The 25912-nt window shown below is 44.9% G+C and overlaps 1 protein-coding gene across 2 annotated transcripts in view; it reads right to left on the bottom strand.

Annotated features, from left to right (window-relative positions):
* Positions 1 to 25912, bottom strand: part of ADGRG5 (adhesion G protein-coupled receptor G5) — a 542058-nt gene that overhangs the window by 19510 nt on the left and 496636 nt on the right. For both annotated transcript variants that reach the window (XM_069217338.1, XM_069217337.1), the window contains exons 10-11: positions 22983 to 23257; positions 6184 to 6283 (exon numbers count right to left, since the gene is read on the bottom strand). In XM_069217338.1, coding sequence (XP_069073439.1) covers positions 6184 to 6283; positions 22983 to 23257 — 375 coding nt within the window. The remainder of the gene's footprint in view (positions 1 to 6183; positions 6284 to 22982; positions 23258 to 25912) is intronic.

Below are 25912 nucleotides of genomic sequence, written 5' to 3'. Positions count from 1 at the left end.
GCACTGCTCCTTATTATGCTAACTCTAAAGTTTACAAGGGAAACTTCCATGTCTGTGCTTATGCTGTAGCCGTGAATTAAGCTTTCACTGTGCTGCATGTATTGCAGTGTATCTCTGTGTATCAGAGAGTATGCACCATTGCTACCCTTGTTGTACCTGTGCTCTTTGTTGGTGGAACTTGGAAAAAATGTTTGATGTAAAAGCCATATCAATGGTCTTTGTCAATGCTTGTTTTCCTTTGAGGGAAATGTTCCACACAGTAGCAGGCAGTGTTCCAATGATATTGGGTAGTTAATTTAATGAAAGGAATCTACATGTTTGATTTACTGCTGCAGTCAGTGTTTGTGTTAGTGCACTGTGAATCAGCTTTGTTAAGTTATGATGAAACTGTGGTGTTTTCATTATAGAATGTTGACCGCAATCTCAGCTGTAACCATAGTGATGGGACGGGAGATTTGGGGACCAACGGTTGCGGGAGGAAAAGCGGACAATGGCAGAGGCGTTAAAGATAATAAACTTCACTTGAGCTTCACACATAATTATCTACATTTCATTTTGATGTGACCTACCTTCTTCACAATTGGCGACGAGTTTGGGATCTCTCGCCTCAACATCTATGTAGCGCTACGCATGGTGAAGCGTAGGAGACCGGCGACGGCAGGCTGGTTTTGTTTTCTGCATCACATTACTTTCCTCCGGAGCACTTCCTTGAACGGGGATTTCCCTAAGAGGCGTGGAGGAGTGTGCTGACGTCTGGTGTCGACACAGCTGCTGCAGACAGTTTCAGGCAGCGATTGGAGGCGGAGACACATTACAGCAGTACTGCTACGAGGATTGGCAGCTCGAAAGAGGCAGAGCGGTGACTCTGTTTGTTTCATTTTCGTGGCTCACTGTGTTGTTGTGGCAGCGCTTTCGTTTGGAAGGGCAATTTTAGGATTCCACATGTTTTGAAGGAGTTTTATTTTTTGGGTGTGCGTTTTCAAATTTAACTGGCAACTTTTATCAGCAGTGTTTGACAGTGTCAGGCAATTATCAAGGAATACATTTCAGTAATGTGGATGAAGCACAGATTCTAACACGGTGATAGGCACACCAGAAATTGCCTGTCAACGTGGAGTTCAAGAATATGGTGATAGGCACACCTCAGAGAACGGGAAACAGATTGTGACTGTAGTGTACGGTGACAGGCACACCTTATTATTCTGTTGAATTGGTGTATAAGAAACATATATACTATATAAATTTGTGATGTACTATTATTTTTTGGTAGGATACCATAGAACATTTACGGTTTAGGAGCAACTGCGTAAGAAATTAAGCGACCATGCAAAATGTAACACCTCCACCATTTTTTCTGAGTGGTCCTGGAGAACCAATATATCTATAGACAAAATGGAAAAAAATGTCTGTTCATTACGCCAGGGTGTGTGGTCCAACTTTAAGTGCGGAAAGGAAACATGCTTTGCTAATGCATTGTCTGGGTGGTGAAGAGCAAGAGGTTCTGGAGAATTTACCAGATTTGGGTAATGAAGAAATTAGGAATTTAAAAGAATATGAGACATGTGTGATGAAATTAGACAAACATTATTTACCCAGAGTTAGTACGATCATGGAGAGATATTATTTTGGTAAAAGAGAACAAGGGAAGGATGAATCAGTGGAAGAGTATATAACTAGTTTAAGGAAATTGACAGCTTTATGTAAATTTGGTGCTTTGATGAATGAGAGAATTAGAGACCAATTTGTGTTGAAATGCAGCAGTGACAAAATTAGGAAGAGTTATGATTGAAGGATGAACCACCATTGGAGGAAGTCATTATGGTGGCAAAAAGGGGGGAACACATGTTGAAGTGTGTGAAGGAGTTGAGTGAAGAAAGCTACACCGGTTGAGGGTATGAAGGTTGATGAGGTAGTGTGTGAAGTGAGAAACAAGGAGGTTAGTGATTTGAAGAAGAAAGAGGAGATGCAGAAGTTTAAAGGGGAATGTTTCAGATGTAGCAGGAGTGGTCCTAAAGCGAATGCAAGTAATTGCCCAGCGTAGAATGTGTTTTGCAATAGCTGTGGAATGAAAGGTCACTTTTATAAATGTTGTCGTAATAAGAAAAAGAAGAACTTCAATGGTAATTCTATGAGGGAGGTTAAGGAGGTTTCACAGGAAATTGTTTTTCAAGTTGAGGCAAAAGTAAATTGCAGTGAGCCTCACAGTGAAGTGGTTATGGTAAATGGAGTTAGCATGTTGATGCGTTTTGATTCATGCTCACAGTTAACTATTATTTCTAAACAGAGCTTCAATACATTATCTGTGAAGAATAAAAGGTTAAAGAAGATGGATGTGTGTCCTGGAGGTTATGGTGGTCAACCCATAAAGATACTAGGGTACTTTGAGGGTCATTTTGAACTGAAAGGAAGACATCTTGTAGGGAAGATTTGTATATCCAACAGAGGTGATAATTTGCTGAGTCGGGCACATCAAAGACTTTTGGGGGTGATACTAAATCCGAATACTCAACCGCAAGTTCAGGTGCAGGAAGTGGATGATTATGAGAGAGTGTTTGTACGTGAATTTCCAGATGTTTCCTCTGAAAATTTAGGATGTCTCAAGAGTTACAAACATAAGATAAGGTTGAAGAAAGATGCCATTCCTGTGGTGGCAAAGGTGAGGAGAATTCCTTTGGCTTTACAGGAGCCAGTGGTGACAGAGCTTAAGAGACTGGAAAAACTGGGTGTAATAGAAGAGGTTGAAGCAACGGAATGGTTGGCTCCCATAGTGGTGGCAAAGAAAAGTGATGGTAATATAAGATTGTGTGTGGACCTGAGAGCTTTAAACAAAGAGGTGGTTGTGGACAAGTTTCCTCTTTCAAATATTGAGGAAATTGTGTCAATGTTTGGTGGAGCAAAGTATTTCTCCACTTTAGATTTAGCATCGGCATATCACCAGGTGTAATTGGAAGAAAGTTCACAAGAATTGACGGCTTTCATTACACCATTTGGTGCATATAAGTTCAGGACGATGCCATTTGGACTAGATTCTGCAGCTGCAGTATTTCAGCGCATTATGAGCAGAGTGTTAAAAGATTTGACAGGTGTGAAATGTTATCAAGATGACGTATTGATTTTTATTGTTACTATGGAGGAACATAATAAGCGTGTAAGAGAAGTGTTGGGGTGTTTAAATCGGGCAGGTCTCACGTTAAAAAGGAAGAAATTACATTTTGGTTTGACTGAAGTTGAATATTTAGGTCATTTGATTTCAGGAGAGGGTGTGAAACCTAAACGTGATCTGGTTATGACAATTAGAAAATTAGTCTCTCCACAAACAAAAGAAGAAGTGAGTTCATTTGTGGGTATGATTGAATACTATGGACGGTGCATTAACAACTTAGCAGGAAAGTCTGTCAATATGAGGGAACTATTGAAAAAAGGAAGAGAGTTTAAATGGAGTTCTGAGTGTGAGGAGGAGTTTGTGAAAATAAAAGAAGAGCTGGAAGGTGCACCTTCTTTACAGGTTTTTAAACCTGGCAGATAAACATTTATTGTTACTGATGCAAGTGCGAAGGGTCTGGGGGCGGTTCGAATGCAGGAAGAAAAGGGAAAGAAAGGGATGATTGCTTGTGCATCTAAATCTTTAAGTGGAGCTGAAACAAAATTGCTGGGTGATTGAAAGAGAGTCCTTAGCCATTTTTTGGGCTCTTAAAAAATTTAAACATTTTGTTTGGGGCACAGATTTTGTGGTATTATCAGATCATAAACCACTTGTTGAAGTGTTTGGCAGCAAGGGTTTGAATTGCATCTCTGCTAGAATAAGGAGGTGGATTACAAGAGTTCAAGTTCAAAGTAGAATACTTACCAGGAGCATTGAATCTTATTGCGGATTGTTTGTCGAGATTGGTGAATGTCAATATGCCAGAAGAACAAGAATGTATGATGGGTTTAGAGGACTCTGGGTGTGAATTTTTAAGTAGCATGTGTGAAATCACTTGTGGAGCTATAAGTGAGCGAGAAAGGAAAGAAGCATCGGAAGAGGATGTTGAGCTGTGTAAAGTGAGTGAAGCTTTGGAAAACGGGGATTTTGGTAAATCAGAAAAAGTTTGGAGTCTAGTAAAGGATGAGTCGGCTGTGGATAAAACCATGTTATTGAGGGGTACAAGATTAATCCCACCAAAGATTTTTAGGGAGAAAATTGTGGGTCAAGCACATGAAGGCCATCTTGGAATTGTTAAAACAAAAGAAAATTTAAGAACCAATTTTTGGTGGCCAGGGAAGAATTTAGATGTTGAACGCATGGTTAGGGCGTGTGTGGAATGTGTTTGAAGTGACAAAGTATTGAAGACTCGGAATGTGCCAGTGTTTTGTAGATTACCAGATAAACCTTGGGATGAGGTAGCAATAGACATTGTGGGTCCATTACAAAACGAGCATTCAACACCGTATTAAATTGTATTGCAAGATTCGTATTCCAGATGGGTGGAAGTTAAAAATGTAAATGACATTTCTTCCTTCAGTGTGATCAGTTTTCCTGAAAATGTTTTCAGGAAAGAGGGTTTTCCTAAATCAGTTTTGTCTGATAATGGACCTCAATTTTGCTCAAAGGAGTTTGGAAAATTTATGGATGATTGTGATATTATTCATAAAAGATCAGCAGTCTACCATCCAGAAACTAATGGAGCAGTAGAAAGATTTAACAGATATATTAAAGAAAGCATTGAACTGGCAGAGGTGAATGGCATAAATTGGTGTGAAGAACTTATGGGAGGATCTCTGCTTATCGGTTCTCTCCACATGCAACGACTTGTAAGTCTCCATTTGAACTGTTCAGAAGGAGGATACCGAATACCAAGCTTTGTCCAGGATGGATGGATTGGATGAAGAATAATTACAAAGGCAGAGTGGAGAAGAAGAGAGGAACAACTTACGTGTAAAGAAAACAAGAATATGATGAAAGAAAGAAGGTATGCAATGTGAGTGTGGGAGATGTGGTGAAAGTTAAATCTCCGGTAAGTTGCATGGAAGGGTCTAAATACACTAGACCTTTGAAGGTTGTCAAGCTGTTCAGGAATGCGGTCAAGACTTCTGATGGAAGAATTTGGCACATGAACAGAGTTGTTCCTCTAAAGGACCTTTCGGAGGAAAATGTAGTGATGTCAGATGGCAAAGATAATGTTGCAAGTGAATCAATGACTGGGTTCAAATGTGACAAAGATGAGCAGGTGAAAAGACCAAGAGAGGAGACAAGAATACGTGGAAGGAAGAGGGTTAGTCCTGGATATTTGAGGGACTATGTTGTAACTTAAAAATAATAACAATATGTGGGTTTGTGTCATATTGTAGGAAGTTGAGTACTATATTTGTGTGGTGTTAAACTTGAATTTGTTTACAAAAAAAAAATTGTTATGTAATCCTAGAGTGTTATTCATGCTGACACTTGTAACAGTAATTTGTTAACTGTGAAAGGGAGATGTGTGGTGTTTTCATTATAGAATGTTGACCGCAATCTCAGCGGTAACCATAGTGAGGGGACGCGAGATTCGAGGAACGATGGTACGGGAGGAAAAGCGGACGATGGCTAATGCGTTAAAGATAATAAACTTCGCTTGAGCTTCACACATAATTATCTACGTTTCATTTTGATGTGACCTACCTTCTTCACAGAAACAACCTAAAGGAACACTGAAGGCTTAGCTTACACCACTGGGACAACAAAGCATTGAGCTACGTTTGGGCAGGTACCATTTCCTGTTTGAGCTATACATGTTTTTTAGTGCTACTTACTGTCAGGCAACAGATGATCAATGAACAGGTGACCACCTCAAAGCATCCTTCTGACATGGACTGCAGTGTGCAATACTGCCTGTTTCTACGTATCAAAGCACGCACTTCGGTGGTCATTATGCACAATATGGAAACACAACACTGGCTCAGAGCAAAAACAACACACTTCCGACCACACGCCCACACAGAATAGCCTGCTATTCATGTTAATAAGTGCTTCAGCGCCCTACACAGGGGTAATACGTGCTTGTAAATGCAACACTGCAATACAATTCAGGCAACTGCTGTGTCATCCTTTAAGTAAGGTGCACTGAGACACAATCTTTCCATTGTTTTAGCAGGAAATTCAATACTGAGAAGGCAATTTTTGTATTCAATGAAGCAAAAAGTAGCATACTCCCTGTTCATACTTACATTGTTCTGTTATGGTAGCCCTGGTCAGTGGCTATTGTGAGTGGTCCATAGACTTTTTTCTGAATGATGGTGATGAAAATCACTGTGGAAATAGGAAGGCCTGTTGGTGGGAAGGATGAGGAGAGCACCAAGGGTGAAGGGAGATGAGATTATCCAAGTAGAGAAGAATCACCAGGTGGGATAGGAAGAGAGATAAAAAGAAAAATAAGCGATTACTTCAGGAGAGATGGAAGGTCAAACTGACAAGTAAAGAATATTCAGATACCAAGGACATATCAGTTGGGTGAAATAACAGAGTGGTAGAGAGTATGCCCTTCACCTGTGTTTTCTGTGGAGACCCATCATCCCCGCAGATATATGAGTGTGCAAGTGTGTGCCTGACGAGTGCAGTAGGTGCTTTGTGTACTGAACACTATGTGGTTCACATTTTGGGTGGCCTGTGAAGAGGCAATGTACTCTCTAGAATAAAAGAGGGTGATGCACGTCAGGTTTATGCTATAATAATATTAGCGGCTGACTGCGCAACATGAAGGTGCATGAGTAAAGCTCTCCAGTTTGTTTGCTGGGTTGTGAGCTGGTCACTGGAGCCAACCCTGCAAAACCTCTGCCCTGCTATACCAGACTAGGAGGCAGGGACCTGTCATTGCCCCCCAAGTGTGTGTTAGCACTGATATTCCACTGCTCCCAGCCTTACTGGAATGCGTAGGAGATTGGTCCAAGGAAAAATATTTTGGTATTGACAGGGTATGACCAATATAGGATGGGTAGACAGAGAAATAACTCTGAGGCAATTAGAGTCCAGGTATATCATAGATTTAGAAACAAGAAGCCAGACGGCCTTTAAGTGCTGTCTAGAGGAACTGAGACAGGTGGGAACATGGTGGCCAGCTAACCTGTTGGCAGGGAGCTCCCGTATCTCCAGCGCAGAGATTTAGCATGTCAGATTAAATTAGTGCTTTCCACAACCTCAGAGCATGGGAAATTACATGGGACCCTCCCGCCCGCCCTCACCTTTCCTCTTCCTAGGCACAACCACCCTGCAAAGCCTCTGGGAGCATTTGCAGGCTCTCAGTGGTCTCTGGCGATGCCACAGCTTCATCTGGGCAGGTGCGCAGCAGCCCATATCTGCTTCTGGGGCTCCGTGGTCAGTACAAGTTGCCAACAGATGCAAGCTGGTGGAACAGCTGGGGCTAACCTGATGAGCCCCACGAAAGGTACCAGGGCTGGATCCTGCACAATCTCGAAGAAACTGAACATACAGAAGCCTGTTGGCTCCATAGGAAAGATGGCCATTACGAGGAAAGAACAGCAAGCAGTTACTAACTCACTCAAGTTAGAGCCCACAGGACTTACAGGATTTCCAGGTAAAGGCAGATATTCACTCAGGAATGGCTTGGTATTTGTATCTCAATTGCAGAACGCAGTGACAGTTTCGGAGGGCAGTTTTCCAGCAGAGTGATCATTTCTCCTGTACCTGTAACACACATAATATCCCCTCCTATAAACCCCCAGCCCCAGCCACCAACTCAGGCAGGGAAGAAGAGGCTACTATAACAACAAAGGACATAACGTGTTTATCAGGAGGGAAGATAAAAAAGCATGCCATTACTAAGATCTTACTTTAAAGTTTGAGGAACAGAATCTTAGGATAGCTCTTCCAGGCTGACTTTTTTCTGAATCCATTGCGAGCATGGATTCAGGTAATACTGTCCCTACTCCACAGTTAGCAAGGGAAGGAAAGCCCAGTCCTTCTCTTACAAATCGGTTCTCAGCTCTATCTCAGGATCATCCAAGGGGGAATTCAGTTTAGGAAACACAACCAGCTCGCAAAGACGACATGACATATTTAATGAGCAGTCACTAGAGCCTAGCTCGCTGTTACTTACCTTATCAAAAGAGATTAAAGCTAAGTTTGCAGTCTCAGAGACCAATCAAGCCAAAGTAGAGGAGGCCTGTGGAAACCTTGAGACCAAAAGGGTAGCCATTACGGAGAGACAATCTACTATGGAAGCTTCCCTCGAAGCATTACGGGAGGAAGTTAAGACACATTAGAAAAATATTAAAATGCTAAAAGCTTCAGAGAAAGATCTTAGAGGGAAGTTAGAAACACTTGAAAATAACTCCAGCAGAAATAACCTAAGGTTTCTTAATGTCCCGGGGGAGCAGAAGGTGATAATCTGAAAGGGTTTATTGGTGAGCTGATTAAAGTGTACATCTGGGCAACCATTTCTTTAGACCTTGAAAAGGACATACAAAGGTGCACCGAGATCCATTTAAAAGGAACCCTAAAAAAGTGAAACCCAAGAAAATGTTAATATATTTCGTATCTATACCATAAAAGAATGTATTCTTACAGAAGCTTTAAAGGTGAAGTGTTTCAGGAAAAATGATTGGTCCTTTACAAAAGGGTCAGACATCACATAAAGGACCCAAAATTGGCAATGGGAGCTGGGCAGACATATTCAACAACTTAGATCACTGGGGGCCACTGCTCAATTAACATTTCCAGCAGCATTACAAGTTATGTGGAACAATAAAATGTACAATATGAAAGAAGCAACTGAGGTTGAGGGCTTGATCAATCAGATAAAGGCACAGAAATGTTTTTAGAGATTGACTGGAGAGCGGGAGCTCAAGGGGTAGAATGTACTACCTCATGTGGATACAGGGAGGGTTACCCAGGGAGGGTGAGGAAGGGGGATTTAGGGCGGTGGCTTTATGGGTTCATGGTTGTTTTCAGCTATATTGCGCACAGGATGGGGAGCATGAGGGAGAAAACAAAAAGAATAATAGTCTTCTTTCTTGACGAGAAGTCTTGCTTATGCTGGGGGTGGTCAGTCCTAAGACAGCAAAAATGAGGGAGAATGAGGTAAAGAATATCCACAATATAAGGGTGTAAACCTGGAATATTAATGGTCTGAGAGTAAGTAAAAGAAGAGCTAAGATTTTGGAACTGCTGAAACTCTCCGATAATGACATTATGATAATGCAGGGTGCACAACTCAGATGAGAAGAATGGGGGGAGATTTTACAGAAGCATAAATGGATAAGCCTATTTGCTTGTACGAATCAACCTTGTAATATAAAGGGGGTGGCAATCCTTTCCAAAAACTCTGCAACAGCAAAGATAGAAAGCTTCATTGCAGATCCAGACTGTAGGTGGCTAATTGTTAACTTCCAAATTCTTAATATTGCCTTCTCAGTTGTAGGATATTATGGCCCTAACACAGATGAACCATCTCCACTTAGGGAACTATAAACATATGCTTGACACCAGGGGTCACATATTCATGAGAGGAGATTTCAATGCATTGTTAGACCCAGTATTAGATAAATCCTCTATCAGACCAACGTTGAATAAGCCAAAAATGAGAGAGGGTATACACCTGCTTATGAAAAATCTGAGGCTGTATAAGCAGGAGAGCACATAAACCATAGCACCTTTTTACTCATGCTGCAGTAAAATTGAGGGTCGCATTGGAGTGCCCCCAAGTCCCTACCAGATGGACCTTAGATAGAATTGTATTAACCCCTTCGCTGCCAGGCCTTTTCCCCCTCCTGTGCCGGGCCTTTTTTTGCCTATTTGGGGCAGTTCGCGCTTAGGCCCTCATAACTTTTTGTCCACATAAGCTAACCAAGCCAAATTTGCGTCCTTTTTTTCCAACATCCTAGGGATTCTAGAGGTACCCAGACTTTGTGGGTTCCCTTGAAGGAGGCCAAGAAATTGGCCAAAATACAGTGAAAATTTCGTTTTTTTCAAAAAAAATGGAAAAAGTGGCTGCAGAAGAAGGCTTGTGGTTTTTCCCCTGAAAATGGCATCAACAAAGGGTTTGCGGTGCTAAACTCAGCAGCTTCCCAGCTTTCAGGAACAGGCAGACTTGAATCAGAAAACCCAATTTTTCAACACAATTTTGGCATTTTACTGGGGCATACCCCATTTGTGCAATTTTTTGTGCTTTCAGCCTCCTTCCAGTCAGTGACAGGAATGGTCATGAAACCAATGCTGGATCCCAGAAACCTAAACATTTCTGAAAAGTAGACAAAATTCTGAATTCAGCAAGGGGTCATTTGTGTAGATCCTACAAGGGTTTCCTACAGAAAATAACAGCTGAAAAAGAAAAATATTGAAATTGAGGTGAAAAAAACATAAATTTTTCTCTACGTTTTACTCTGTAACTTTTCCCTGCAATGTCAGATTATCGAAAGCAATATACCGTTACGTCTGCTGGACTCCTCTGGTTGCGGGGATATATAGGGTTTGTAGGTTCATCAAGAACCCGAGGAACCCAGAGCCAATAAATGAGCTGCACCCTGCAGTGCGTTTTCATTCTATACCGGGTATACAGCAATTCATTTGCTGAAATATAAGGAGTAAAAAATTGCTATCAAGAAAACCTTTGCATTTCCAAAAAGGGCACAAGATAAGGTGTTGAGGAGCAGTGGTTATTTGCACATCTCTGAATTCCGGGGTGACCATAGTAGCACGTGAATTACAGGGAATTTCTCAAATAGATGTCTTTTTTACACACACTCCTATATTTGGAAGGAAAAAATGTAGAGAAAGACAAGGGGCAATAGTACTTGTTTTGCTAATCTATGTTCCCCCAAGTCTCCCGATAAAAATGGTACCTCACTTGTGTGGGTAGGCCTAGCACCCGCGACAGGATATGCCCCAAAACACAACGTGGACACATCTGTGGACACAGAGCTGTTTTTAGCAAAGTGACTACCTGTAGATTTTGGCCTCTAGCTCAGCCGCCACCTAGGGAAACCTACCAAACCTGTGCATTTCTGAAAACTAGAGACCTAGGGGAATCCAAGGAGGGGTGACTTGCGGGGCTCGGACCAGGTTCTGTTACCCAGAATCCTTTGCAAATCTCAAAATTTGGCTAAAAAAACACATGTTCCTCACATTTCTGTGGCAGAAAGTTCTGGAATCTGAGAGGAGCCACAAATTTCCTTCCACCCAGCGTTCCCCCACGTCTCCCGATAAAAATGATACCTCACTTGTGTGGGTAGGCCTAGCGCCCGCGACAGGATATGCCCCAAAACACAACGTGGACATATCACAGAAAACAGAGCTGTTTTTAGCAAAGTGACTACCTGTAGATTTTGGCCTCTAGCTCAGCCGGCACCTAGGGAAACCTACCAAACCTGTGCATTTCTGAAAACTAGAGACCTAGGGGAATCCAAGGAGGGGTGACTTGTGTGGCTCGGACCAGGTTCTGTTACCCAGAATCCTTTGCAAACCTCAAAATTTGGCTAAAAAAACACATGTTCCTCACATTTCTGTGGCAGAAAGTTCTGGAATCTGAGAGGAGCCACAAATTTCCTTCCACCCAGCGTTCCCCCACGTCTCCCGATCAAAATGATACCTCACTTGTGTGGGTAGGCCTAGCGCCCGCGACAGGATATGCCCCAAAACACAACGTGGACACATCACAGAAAACAGAGCTGTTTTTAGCAAAGTGACTACCTGGAGATTTTGGCCTCTAGCTCAGCCGCCACCTAGGGAAACCTACCAAACCTGTACATTTCTGAAAACTAGAGACCTAGGGGAATCCAAGGAGGGGTGACTTGTGGGGCTCGGACCAGGTTCTGTTACCCAGAATCCTTTGCAAACCTCAAAATTTGGCTAAAAAAACACATGTTCCTCACATTTCTGTGGCAGAAAGTTCTGGAATCTGAGAGGAGCTACAAATTTCCTTCCACCCAGCGTTCCCCCAAGTCTCCCGATAACAATGATACCTCACTTGCGTGGGTAGGCCTAGCGCCGGCGACAGGAAACACCCCAAAGCGCAACGTGGACACATCCTAAATTTTGGAAAAAAACAGAGGTGTTTTTTGCGAAGTGCCTACCTGTAGATTTTGGCCTCTAGCTCAGCCGGCACCTAGGGAAACCTACCAAACCTGTGCATTTCTGAAAACTAGAGACCTAGGGGAATCCAAGGAGGGGTGACTTGCGGGGCTCGGACCAGGTTCTGTTACCCAGAATCCTTTGCAAACCTCAAAATTTGGCTAAAAAAACACATGTTCCTCACATTTCTGTGGCAGAAAGTTCTGGAATCTGAGAGGAGCCACAAATTTCCTTCCACCCAGCGTTCCCCCACATCTCCCGATAAAAATGATACCTCACTTGTGTGGGTAGGCCTAGCGCCCGCGACAGGATATGCCCCAAAACACAACGTGGACACATCACAGAAAACAGAGCTGTTTTTAGCAAAGTGACTACCTGGAGATTTTGGCCTCTAGCTCAGCCGCCACATAGGGAAACCTACCAAACCTGTACATTTCTGAAAACTAGAGACCTAGGGGAATCCAAGGAGGGGTGACTTGTGTGGCTCGGACCAGGTTCTGTTACCCAGAATCCTTTGCAAACCTCAAAATTTGGCTAAAAAAACACATGTCCCTCACATTTCTGTGGCAGAAAGTTCTGGAATCTGAGAGGAGCTACAAATTTCCTTCCACCCAGCGTTCCCCCAAGTCTCCCGATAAAAATGATACCTCACTTGCGTGGGTAGGCCTAGCGCCGGCGACAGGAAACACCCCAAAGCGCAACGTGGACACATCCTAAATGTTGGAAAAAAACAGAGGTGTTTTTTGCGAAGTGCCTACCTGTAGATTTTGGCCTCTAGCTCAGCCGGCACCTAGGGAAACCTACCAAACCTGTGCATTTCTGAAAACTAGAGACCTAGGGGAATCCAAGGAGGGGTGACTTGCGGGGCTCGGACCAGGTTCTGTTACCCAGAATCCTTTGCAAACCTCAAAATTTGGCTAAAAATACACATGTTACTCACATTTCTGTGGCAGAAAGTTCTGGAATCTGAGAGGAGCCACAAATTTCCTTCTACCCAGCGTTCCCCCAAGTCTCCCGATAAAAATGATACCTCACTTGTGTGGGTAGGACTAGCGCCCACGAAAGGAAAGGGCCCAAAACACAACGTGGACACATCAAATTTTTTTATAAAAAGCAGTGCCTACCTGTGGATTTTGGCCTGTAGCTCAGCCGACACCTGAGGAAACCTAGCAAACCAGTGCATTTTTGAAAACTAGAAACCCAGGGGAATCCAAGATGGGGTGACTTGCGGGGCTCTGACCAGGTTATGTTACCCAGAATCCTTTGCAAACCTCCAAATTTGGCCCAAAAAACACTTTTTCCTCTCATTTCGGTGACAGAAAGTTCTGGAATCTGAGAGGAGCCACAAATTTCCTTCCACCCAGCGTTCCCCTAAGTCTCTCGATAAAAATGGTACATCACTTCTGTGGGTAGGCCTTGCGCCCACAAAAGGAAATGGCCCAAAACACAACGTGGACACAACATATTTTTTCACAGAAAACAGAGGTGTTTTTTGCAAGGTGCCTACCTGTGGTGTTTGGCCTGTAGCTCAGCCGGCCCCAGGGGGGGGGGGCAGAAATGCCCTAAAATAAATTTGCCCCCCCAACCCCCACCCTCCCCCGCCGGGAGCGACCCTTGCCTACGGGGTCGCTCCCCCTGCGTGACATTGGCCCCAAAAAACAAATCCCCGGTGCCTAGTGGTTTCTGCCCCCTTGGGGGCAGGTTGACCTAAACTCAGCCAATCTGCCCCCAAGGGGGGCAGAAATGGCCTAAATACAATTTGTCCCCCAGGGGAGCGACTTTTGCCTGATGGGTCGCTCCCCATCTCTAAAAAAAAAAAAACAAAGAAAAAAAAGAAAAATTCCCCTGGCGCCTAGAGGTTTCTGCCCCCCCCCCCCGGGAGCAGATCGGCCTAATAATAGGCCGATCTGCCCCCCGGGGGGGCAGAAATGGCCTAAAATAAATTTGCCCCCCCCAACACCCACCCCCCCCGGGAGCGACCCTTGCCTACGGGGTCGCTCCCCCTGCGTGACATTGGCGCCAAAAAACAAATCCCCGGTGCCTAGTGGTTTCTGCCCCCTTGGGGGCAGATTGACCTAAAATTGGCCAATCTGCCCCCAGGGGGGCAGAAATGGTCTAAATACAATTTGCCCCCCCCCAGGGGAGCGACCCTTGCCTGATGGGTCGCTCCCCATCTCTAAAAAAAGAAACAACAAAAAAAAAAAAACACAAAAAAAAAATTGCCCTGGTGCCTAGAGTGTTCTGCCCCCCCACCCGGGGGCAGTTCGGCCTAATAATAGGCCGATCTGTCCCCCGGGGGGGCAGAAATTGCCCAAAATAAATTTGCCCCCCCAACCCCCACCCCCCCCCCCCCGGAGCGACCCTTGCCTACGGGGTCGCTCCCCCTGCGTGACATTGGCGCCAAAAAACAAATCCCCGGTGCCTAGTGGTTTCTGCCCCCTTGGGGGCAGATTGACCTAAAATTGGCCAATCTGCCCCCAGGGGGGCAGAAATGGTCTAAATACAATTTGCCCCCCCAGGGGAGCGACCCTTGCCTGATGGGTCGCTCCCCATCTCTAAAAAAGGAAACAACAAAAAAAAAAAACACAAAAAAAAAATTGCCCTGGCGCCTAGAGTGTTCTGCCCCCCCCCCCGGGGGCAGTTCGGCCTAATAATAGGCCGATCTGTCCCCCGGGGGGGCAGAAATGGCCTAAAATAAATTTGCCCCCCCGACCCCCCCCCCCCCCCCCCGGAGCGACCCTTGCCTACGGGGTCGCTCCCCCTGCGTGACATTGGCGCCAAAAAACAAATCCCCGGTGCCTAGTGGTTTCTGCCCCCTTGGGGGCAGATTGACCTAAAATTGGCCAATCTGCCCCCAGGGGGGCAGAAATGGTCTAAATACAATTTGCCCCCCCAGGGGAGCGACCCTTGCCTGATGGGTCGCTCCCCATCTCTAAAAAAAGAAACAACAAAAAAAAAAAACACAAAAAAAAAATTGCCCTGGCGCCTAGAGTGTTCTGCCCCCCCCCCCCCGGGGGCAGTTCGGCCTAATAATAGGCCGATCTGTCCCCCGGGGGGGCAGAAATGGCCTAAAATAAATATGCCCCCCCAACCCCCCCCCCCCCGGAGCGACCCTTGCCTACGGGGTCGCTCCCCCTGCGTGACATTGGCGCCAAAAAACAAATCCCCGGTGCCTAGTGGTTTCTGCCCCCTTGGGGGCAGATTGACCTAAAATTGGCCAATCTGCCCCCAGGGGGGCAGAAATGGTCTAAATACAATTTGCCCCCCCAGGGGAGCGACCCTTGCCTGATGGGTCGCTCCCCATCTCTAAAAAAAGAAACAACAAAAAAAAAAAACACAAAAAAAAAATTGCCCTGGCGCCTAGAGTGTTCTGCCCCCCCCCCCGGGGGCAGTTCGGCCTAATAATAGGCCGATCTGTCCCCCGGGGGGGCAGAAATGGCCTAAAATAAATTTGCCCCCCCAACCCCCACCCCCCTTCCCCCGGGAGCGACCCTTGCCTACGGGGTCGCTCCCCCTGCGTGACATTGGCGCCAAAAAACAAATCCCCGGTGCCTAGTGGTTTCTGCCCCCTTGGGGGCAGATTGACCTAAAATTGGCCAATCCGGCAGAAATGGTCTAAATACAATTTGCCCCCCCCAGGGGAGCGACCCTTGCCTGATGGGTCGCTCCCCATCTCTAAAAAAAAAAAAAAGAACAAAAAAAAAAAACACAAATAAAAATTTGCCCTGGCGCCTAGAGGTTTCTTCCCCCCCTGGGGGCAGATCGGCCTAATAATAGGCCGATCTGCCCCCAGGGGGGGCAGAAAAGGCCTTCCCAAAAAATTGCCCCCCCTGGGAGCGACCCTTGCCAAAGGGGTCGCTTTGTTGCGTGACATTCGCGCGCAAAAAAAAACTCCCTGGTGTCTAATGGTTTCTGCCCCCCTTGGGGGCAGATTGGCCTTATCAAAATAGGCCAATCTGCCCCCCTTGGGGGCAGAAATGGCCTAAATATATATTGCCCCGTAGGGGAGCGACCCTTGCCTAAGGGATCGCTCCCCACCTAAAAAAAAAGAATTCATCACAAAAAAAAAGAAAAAAAACAAAATGGTCCCTGGTGCCTAGAGGTTTCTGCCCCCCCTGGGGGCAGATCGGCCTAATAATAGGCCAATCTGCCCCCAGGGGGGGCAGAAAAGGCCTTCCTAAAAAAATGCCCCCCTGGGAGCGACCCTTGCCCAAGGGGTCGCTCCCTTTTGCCAATTTCAAGAAGAAAAAAAAAAATCCCTGGTGTCTAGTGGGGTTTCAAAAGCCGGATTGCAAGCAATCCGGCTTTTGAAACCTGTGAGAGACTTCAAAGGGAAGGAAATACATTTCCTTCCCTTTGAAGCCTCTCGGGGCCTCCCCCATGGGATTGAAAAAGAAATGCAAAAGCATTTCTTTTTCAATCGCGCTGGAAGCTCTGCTTCCAGCGCGATGGGGGAGACCCTGTGACTAATCAGCGCGCGCTCGCGCGCTGACGTCACAGGGGGGGTTGGGGGGGTCGGGGGTGGGAGGGGAAGGGCTTCCCCTTCCATCCCTGACTTGGGGGGGTGGGGGGGAACCCCACAGAGGGAGCGAGAGCGCTCCCTCTGGGCTCTGTGCACAGGACGTAATGGTTACGTCCTGGGCACAGCAGCACTGTGCCTCAGGACGTAACCATTACGTCCTGGGCACAGAAGGGGTTAAGGGAGTGAGAAATCATAAGCGCATTGAGAAAATATATTGTAGAGTTTTTTTAATGTAAATAAGGACTCTGCTCCCTGGCATATTGTGTGGGACCCATTTAAAGCTTTTATTAATGGTAGATTGATAAACTATGCTGCACACAAAAAGAGAGACAGTAAGAACAAGTTTAGAGACTATGAGCTGAGAATAGAGGGAATTCAGAGAGAGTTGGCAGACTGCGTTCATCTCCCCATAGAGTCAGAGCATCAAGGCAAATTAAAGGAGGCCAAGGGACAGTTAGTGGACAACTTGGAGGTAACGGTGCAGAGTCAGTAGATGGCCAGTAAGTTGGCAGCGTATGAGTATGGCGAAGGGTGCGGGAAACTTCTAGCCTGGAAAACAAGGCAGGGTTGTGTTTGGGACATGGTCAAGGGCATAGAGATTGACACCACCAGAGAACGTTGCGTAGAGGACCATGACATTGGGAGGGCCTTCGTGGGTTTCTTTCATGATTTGTACACTGATGACTTGAAAGCTACTGAACAAGAGGTCAAGGACTGGTTGAAGGAGGATAGCCTCCCTAGGATTAGTCAGGACAAAGGACTCTTGCTTTATCAAGAAATTACTACATCTGAAGTAGACAGAGTATTAGGAGGGTTAAGTAAGGGTAAGGCTCCAGGCCCTGATTGCATTCCAAGTTAGCTATATAAGGTCTTAAGGTAAGAACTTACCCCTGCTCTATCCTGCCTAATGAGTGCCATCAATATAAAACATCTGCCTCTTCCAACATCATGGAATGAAGCAATAATCACACTGATATTAAAACCTAATAAATACCCTAAGAAATGTGAATCATACAGACCAATATCCTTGCTTAATAACGATTACAAGATATACAGCTGTATACTAGCCAATAGGCTAGACAAGGTTTTAGGGGACATTGTGCATGAAAACCAAAGGGCTTTACGAAACATAGACAGCTCCATGAGTTGTCGCATGATCTGGTGAGTGCAATTGATGTTGCCATGATGACTAAAGCTCTTTTGCCTGTCATAATGGTAGATACGGCCAAGGCCTTTGATAGAGTCCTTCCTCTATGAAGTGATTACACAATTTAACCTAGGGGAAAACTTCCTTAAAGCAATAAGATTTACTAATGACACTCCAAAAGCTAGGATATTAGTCAACGGGTTTCTTACGCCACAATTCCAATAGGAAAGGGCGCTCAACAAGGGTGCCCATTGCCTATTTAACCTTTATATACAGCTTCTGGCCAGAAGAATTAGGACTAAACAGAAGAGTCTCCCCTTTCAATATCCTGACTTGATCAAAAAAGAAGCTCTTTATGCAGATGACTTAATAATTTATAGTCAAGACTTCAATTCCACTTTCATATAATAATCAATCTTTTAAATCAGTGGTTCCCAACCTTTTGACTTCTGCGGACCCCCACTTTATCATTACTGGAACCCAGGGACCCCCACTAAATCATTATTGGAATCCAGGGACCCCCCCCACTTAGTCATTACTGAAAGCTGGGGACCTCATCTGTTAATATTATTTAATTTTCTGAGCAGTCGCGGACCCCCTGAGGAGGCTTCACGGACCCCCAGGGGTCCCCGGACCCCAGGTTGGGAACCACTGTTTTAAATGATTTTGGGAGAGTTTTAGGCTAATTGGTGAATAAGGAGAAAACAGAGGTCACGTCTTGGAATGGGTCACTGGATAGCCCATTAGAAAAATCCGAAATTAGATATTTAGGAGTATGTGTGGTAAAAGATCTATAGAGAATGGCGCATGTTAATTTCAGCAGGCTCATGCCGGAAACTAAGAAGTTGCTGCGATTGTGGACATAGCTTGCCCTTTCTAATCTAGGAAGAATGAATTTCGTGAAGATGTTGATCCTCCCAAGGTTTACTTTCATTTTTAATGCACTTCCCTCACATTTTAAAAGATTCCACACAGAAATCTACTATTGAGCCTTTTTCCCCGAAGAACACAAGACTCCTATGAACTAACAGTTTCCAACAGTTATCTCTGAGATATTGAGATATAGAGCTTTAACGAAGGATCTTCTGGATTAAGGTAGTCACTTTAAGAAGATCAAAATTAGAGTTTTAATTAACTTTATCAAGGCAGCAAAGTATATAATACAAAGCCAAATAAGACTTACAGCTTTGGATACAATGATTACAGTAATTACTTCTATATGTCTCTCCAATTTTGAGGATACACAGACCTACCTGTATTGGTGCATGGGGAGATTACACACACTGTTTTAGGGTGTGTCTTGTTGATGTAATTACTGTAGCCATTGAATCCAAAGCTGTGAGACTTTTTTGGCTTTGTATTATATACTTTGCAGCCTTGATAAAGTCCAGGAGGATGAAATATGTGCCAGCTGATGACTACTGCATTGTTGTGGATTTCATGGTTCTTGACTGTCTATGAAATAAATTCATCCATGTTGGGCACAATACCTATATGGACTCTAGCATTACTTTTACAGTGTGCATTGGTATTATTACCTCAAGACTTTCTGCTCTGGTGTTCAAGACCCACTTTCTACTTTGTGGCTGGGTAGTCTTACCGTTATTGAACCTGTCTCATGCTATTTTCTTTCATGTATATTGAGCATACCGTTGCAATCAGGTTTATCATTGGATGTGCGGATTTCTGTGGCACTGCCACCATTTTTTACACTGTTATTATTTATTTTGTATGTGACTTTGACTGCAACAGCAGCCAAGCCCCCTTACCTGGTCCCTAGTGATCTTTTTTTCTGACAAGATAGGGGAACATGCAAAGCTCCCCCATTCACAACTTCTCTTTCCTTTCTCTAACACCACTCCATCCGCTGCGGCCAAGACCATAATGAAAAAAATCGAATTAGTAGAAACAGCGATATTAAATTCGAATCTTTTTTAAGTAAAATAGTGACAAAAAGCGTAAAGTGCCAGCTGCACCTGACCTGGACAAAGTCAAAGGTTTAGGCTGACCACGATGGAGTGCATGTCAGCTATAGGGACCCACTTAGGCATGCTGAACCAAAGTAGATTGCGGAGTGTTATGTGGAACTGCATCGAAGATGTGTTGCACAGCTAAGGCGATGCAACGGTTTTGAGACGCGGCAAGGTTGCAGTAGGAGGTCCTGTTGCGTCGATGATCCTATCAGTTGGGTTTGTGATGTGAGGTCCGCCATCAGAGATGTGAGGAACAGTCGGGGCAATGCACTGATTCCGATGAACGATGAAGCTGCAATGTGGAGTTTTGTCATCATCGTTGAGGCTGCCATTGACAAGAGATGCGAGGAGCTTTCGCCAGATAAAGCGTCACACAGCATCAGTTCCAGAGGCAAAGCATCTGTCCCAAGATGCGGTGACAATGCAAGTCTTTGCAGTGGGTGCCAATCCACACAGTGGTGTGGATGCATCAATTCTGCTCAGAGATTGCGCCGCACAGCAGAGGATGAATCAGTTCCCATGAGTGCTCAGAAGGCAATGCACCTTAGACCCACTTCCAAGAGTCCAGGACTGGGATGGCACCACTTGACAGGGTAGACTCACAGATGGCAGAGTCTAGGTGGAGAGGCAAGCTTGCTGGAAGTCTGTTATGTCCCTGAGACTTCATATCAGGAGACCAGCCAACTAACCCTTGGAGTCACTCTGGGTTATGGGTTCAAGAGAGATGCAGGTCCAATCCTTCTCATCCAGGCAAGCAGGCAGCAGGTCAGCACAGCAAGGCAGGACCTCAGCAAAGCAGCATTCCAGCAGAGTGGCAGTCCCTTAGCAGCACATCAGTCCTTCTTCCTGGAGGAGTATCCACAGATTCAGAAGTGTACTGAGGTGGTGGTGTCTGAGGTCCAGTATTTATCCCCAGTGGTGTCTCTTAAGTGGGTGAGACTTCCAAAGACATGCTTTTGAAGTGAACAAATGTCATCCCTTCCCTGCCCTGGCTCTAGACTAACTGCAGGAGGTATGCACCCCTTTTGTGTGGAGACAGGACACAGCCTATTCAGGTGTGAGTGAGGATGTGCCCAGCTCCTCCCACCCATCCTGCCAGCTATGACTCATTGAGACACACCTAAGCTCCCATTATGTGGCTGACTAGGAGGAGTATACAAAGCCCAACTGCCAACTACACCCAACATGTGACCAGAGACAGGCTGCAGGGACCAGAAACAGGCTACAGTCCCCAAATGGCTAAGGCAAGAAAATGCAGACTTTCTAAAAGTGGCATTTTCAGAATTGCAATTTAACATCTGACTTCACCATAAGTTTGGATTTTAAATTGTGATTCCAGAGACACCAGACTTGAAGGGTTTATCTCTTCTTAATTTACAGTTACACTTATAACATGTAATAAGGTAATCCCAATGTTATCCTATGGGAGAGATAGGCCATGCAGTAGTGAAAAACCATTAAGAGTTTTCAATAGCAGGACATATCAAACTTAAAAGTACATGTTGTGCCTTTTGAATACGTTGCACCCTGCCCTCTGGCCTGTCCAGGGACACACTAGGGGTGACATATGTATAAAAAGGGAAGGTTTGAGCCCGGCAAAAAGTTTACTTTGCCAGGCCGAGATAGCAATATAAAACTGCACACACAGGCTTTGCAACGGCAGCCATGAGCAGTGGTTAAAGGGTTTCTTATATGGGTGGCACAATCAATGCTGCAGGTCCACTAGTAGAATTTAATTTACAGGCACTTAGTACATGTAGTACCACTTTACCAGGGACTTATAAGTAAATTAAAGATACCAATTGAGGATGAACCAATTTTACTATGTTTAGAGGAGAGAGCACAATTGTCATTGCTGAAAGGGTTATATGCACCAATATAACTGCTGTATCATTGCTAATAAAATTCCAATAAAGTTGGTTAAAAAACAGAGACAAGATCACAACCCCACCATCAAAAACGTTGTCAGAAACATGGAGGATGAAGGCAAAAAGTTGGGGAGAAGACCACCCTGAGGCTGTCAGGTCTAACACCATTCCTATATGTTTAACTCATAATCACATAGTACTGGCAGGGTTTACCATATGAGAACAGTAATAACATGTATGAAGTTTGCACCCCACAAGTTCCAGGCAAATTGTAAAACATCCAAAATTAGCTGAAGGTGTTACTTGACTCAGGGGTTAGCGGATTGCTATGTCTATCAGAGACAGTAGCTGAAACTTAACACCTATTCCAGATGTGTCTCAGCCACAGCCAATAACATTTAAATTCTTCACTGAATTCACTGATCCACAAAGCCAAATAAATGCTTTAACAATGCAAACCCTCCTTCCCCTTTCTCCATTGACAACAGTGTGCTTTCACTATCCCTAACTGCGCTGGGAAACAGAGGAGTCATGTCTACCATTTTGGGTAGTGTGCAGCCCCCCCACTCCAGCTGCGGTAGAGGATTGACAAGACTTGAGCTGCATCACCACCAGTTACAGCACTTACCACTGCTCCCACGGTCAAACCAGATGCATGCAATCAACACAGGTTAACTGTGGCCACTCGTTATTCCGTCAGGTTGTGGAAAATGCACCTGCTATCCACTCTAACTGATAGTAGAAAACACTCTCAGCAGATGTCTCTCAAACAAGCCACGTAGCGAGTACATAGGTCAGTTTGCAAAATCAGAATTGATTTACAAAAAGTCGGTGCACAATTTGCTACCACTTTTTGTGAATCAGTTATTAGCACATCTGGCCCTAAATTTGTTATCTATTCCAGCTGGCAGCAGGCATGTTTCACCTCTGGGAGAATTCAGTTATTTCAGCTGACATGCATGACTTGGGAGCCGTCACTCACTAGGAAGCTACTCCCTGCCCCAAAGGATGCTAGATGACTCTTATTTCGCCGTCAAAAGCATAAACTTGCCTCTCTGGGTGATGAGCAGAGGCTACTCAACATTAAGCCGATTCAATCACACACTAAAGACGCCATAAAAGTGTCTTCTAGAGGACGGTAGAAGGGTTGTAATCGTGATAAACACATCCCTCTGCCGGGGTGGTCAGGGGGCTGGGGTGGTACTGATTCATGACCCATCTCAGCACTGCTTCTCCCTTGCCCCTCTCCAAGAGGGTAGGAAAGAGCTTTGGGGAACCAGAGAGTTGTCCGTCAGAGGATCTTGAGAAATCAGCCATACCATAGAGCTCAACCCTGAGAGGACGTTGTGATATTGTCAGTTCCCACATTAGTGCAGAGCTGTCACCGCTGTACAGATATCTCCCCAGCTGGCGGTAGACAGCTGTCACTCACCCCACCCGACAGCGCACAGTTTGCGCAGGTAATGCCGGAAGTAGATGTTGTACACTTTGATGAGCAGCAGGTAGAGGTGGAAACCTTCGATCGCCATCCAGGTGAAGCAGCACAGAAGGGAGCAGTGGAGCAGGACAGCAGCAGCCGTGCAGAGCCCCGGCGTGTCCAGAGAGCCTCGCGCCAGGGTCTCATTGGTCAGGAAGCAAAGATTGAGGAGGAAGATGGATCCCACCAGGTTCATGTGGATTTTTGCTGTGTCGTCATTCTTGCGTTTTCTAAACAAAAAGGCACCGCGATGAGAAAAGCGCTGCATGAACTATTGGAGAAGTGCCAACAAATAAAGTTAGTCAGGGCTTGAAAACTATAAAAGGGCCATTGCTTTGACATAAATACACATCTTAATAAAATGCTCATCGGCATGCTATTTATCCTTTGAGCACCATACATCCTGGGCAGGAAGAATAAAAAACAAGATATTCAGTAAATAAGGCATTAATGGCAAAAAAATACAAATAAAAATACAGAAAAAAGAAAGTAACATGGATCACACAAACATGTAGGCAGAGATGTGGTTTTCAAATAGCTGGCATATGCAACGAAAGCAACACGAAAGGCAAAGAAAGGTAAAATTATATGTTCATATTTTCAAATTCAGGACGCAAGGTGGCAACTCATTTTTAGTACTATCATAAACGTGAGCAAATATTAGGTGGGTGGTTATGAGGTAAGGTGAAGTAAAAAGAAAGGACTACAACATGAATCGTTAAAGTATATATTTGTTCAGTATTCCTGCAACCTTTAATATCGTTTCAGCGGCAGGGTAGTGTTCCTTTCCTTGCGAGGATCAAGGACACAACACACTGGCTGGTTAATTAATTTATTTATTATAAAAAAAAAATTATTATGCTTCTGGTTTACTGGCCTTAGTATAACAGGAGCAAATAAAAGGGCTCAATAACCGCATAGTAAAAAAGATAATACAAAATAATTGATACAAAGTTGTACTCTAACACCGGATGCTCCAGCCCTGCAATCCACCCCGGCACAGGCCTTAAAACTGCCCTTCCACCCAGGCCCTAAAAGCCAACCCCATCCCTTAAAACTACCCTTTCCCCTCCCCCACACTCAGGCCTAAAACCCTGCCAAAAACTACCCTGACCCCAGTCCCCTCACCCTGAGCCCTAAAACTGCCCCCACCCCTGAAAACTGCACCTTCCCCCCTGCCCTGAGCCCTAAAACCCGGTCTCATCCCTTAAAACTACCCGACCTCCCCGTCCTGAGCCCTAAAACCGACTCTGCCCTGCCCTTAAAACTACGCAGACCCCCCACCCTGAGCCCTAAAATTGACCCTGCCCTGCACTTAAAACTACTCCTTCCTTTCCCCCACCCTGAGGCCTAAAACCTTCCCCCTGCAAAAAACGACTCCAACTCCCAGCCCCCCTGTCCAGAGCCCTAAAACTGCCCCCCCCCCCCCCCCTGGAAACTGACCCCCGGACCCTAAAACCCAGCCCTCAAAACTATCACCCACCCCCTGCCGAAAAAACTGCCTGACTCTCACCCCCTTCTTGAGCCCTAAAACCAACCCCACCCCTAAAAACTACCTCCTCAAACCCAGCCCCAGCCCCACTTACCTGGCCGCGTCTGGAGCTTCCTCTCCAGATGCGTGGTTGAGGCAAGCGTTGTTCCACTTTTGGTGAAACGGCACACGTGGCTTAGCCTGCCTTGTAAAGGCTGTTTCCCTACGGAAGTCAATTGTTTGCTTCTTCGTCAACTTCTGTGCACGGTCTGTATGCTTGTGAGGGGCCCAAAATAATTAAAATTACAGAAGTTCCCGCCCTTAAGTCCTTAAAGCGATCAAAAAAACTTTGCAAGATTCGGTTACCCTCTTGATGGCTTTCTGGGAAGGATTTCTTCCTAGGACTGAAGCAATATACACTTCCAATTATCACACCTCGCCTCTTGACCCTCTTCTCTTCCAGTTACTCGACCTGACAAATACATTTGGAGGGTTGCTGAAATCAGGCTAAGAGGTGAGACAAGCTGCTACTGTTTGCATTTTTTCCGGAATATCTCAGTAGTTTTCCCTGGAGCTTTTGTCTGGGATTTTCAGAAGTGAGTTCTCATTTCATTCCCCACACTTATTGCTGGACCTCATTCATGCAGTGAATGGGAGCTACTTCTGTCACCTTTTACTGCTGTTATTACCTTAAGTTCTTTCTAGGAGGGCATGGCCTAAATAAATTTAACTCCAGCAGTCTTTGTCTGTCATCTACCTATGTGTTTGCCAGTCAGGGCCAGCACAGCTTTCTTCAGTAGCTGCTTCCAGCTAGGTTCTTCTAGGGCAGGATGGCATGAATGGAAGTGATAGAGCGTAGTTTAATATTACATATACTAGATGTGAAATGCTTATATCAATGATCAACAATGCTGCATAGAAAACGACAATAATTAGAGTAATGCTTAAACGTGCATCTGGAATTCGACTATAATGTATGTGGTCACAATTATGTACGTGAGCTAACAATGATAAGTAAAACTGTTCATGCCATGATTTATATTAACACTTACGATATTACATTTGTATTAAAATCTCATAGGCCTTAAGTTAGCGTAAGTTGTAGATTTGGCTGCCAAAGCGCTCATATTAAAGCATTTTTCTCTGTTTTCCAGTGTGCTGACTCGCAAAGGGCCATGACCCTGCATTTGTTCCTTTCCTTCGTTTTATGTAACGAACGAGATTTCGTTCCCATCCGCATGCTAGCTGCCTTAGTGTGAATTCAAATACAATTTGAAACAAAAGTAGATTAATCTAAATGTACAAGGACATTTGACCATGGACAAAATGAACTCATGACCCAAGAAACGTGCCAAGTGGTGAAGAAACCCACCGGATGTGCCACCTCCGAAGACGTCAATTATGAAGACCAATC

This window comes from Pleurodeles waltl, chromosome 12 (genome assembly GCF_031143425.1).
Source record: "Pleurodeles waltl isolate 20211129_DDA chromosome 12, aPleWal1.hap1.20221129, whole genome shotgun sequence".
In the NCBI taxonomy this organism is placed as follows: Eukaryota; Metazoa; Chordata; class Amphibia; order Caudata; family Salamandridae; genus Pleurodeles; species Pleurodeles waltl.
The sequence above is the reverse complement of the archived record's forward strand: the minus strand, read 5'-3'. Positions and strand labels throughout refer to the sequence as shown.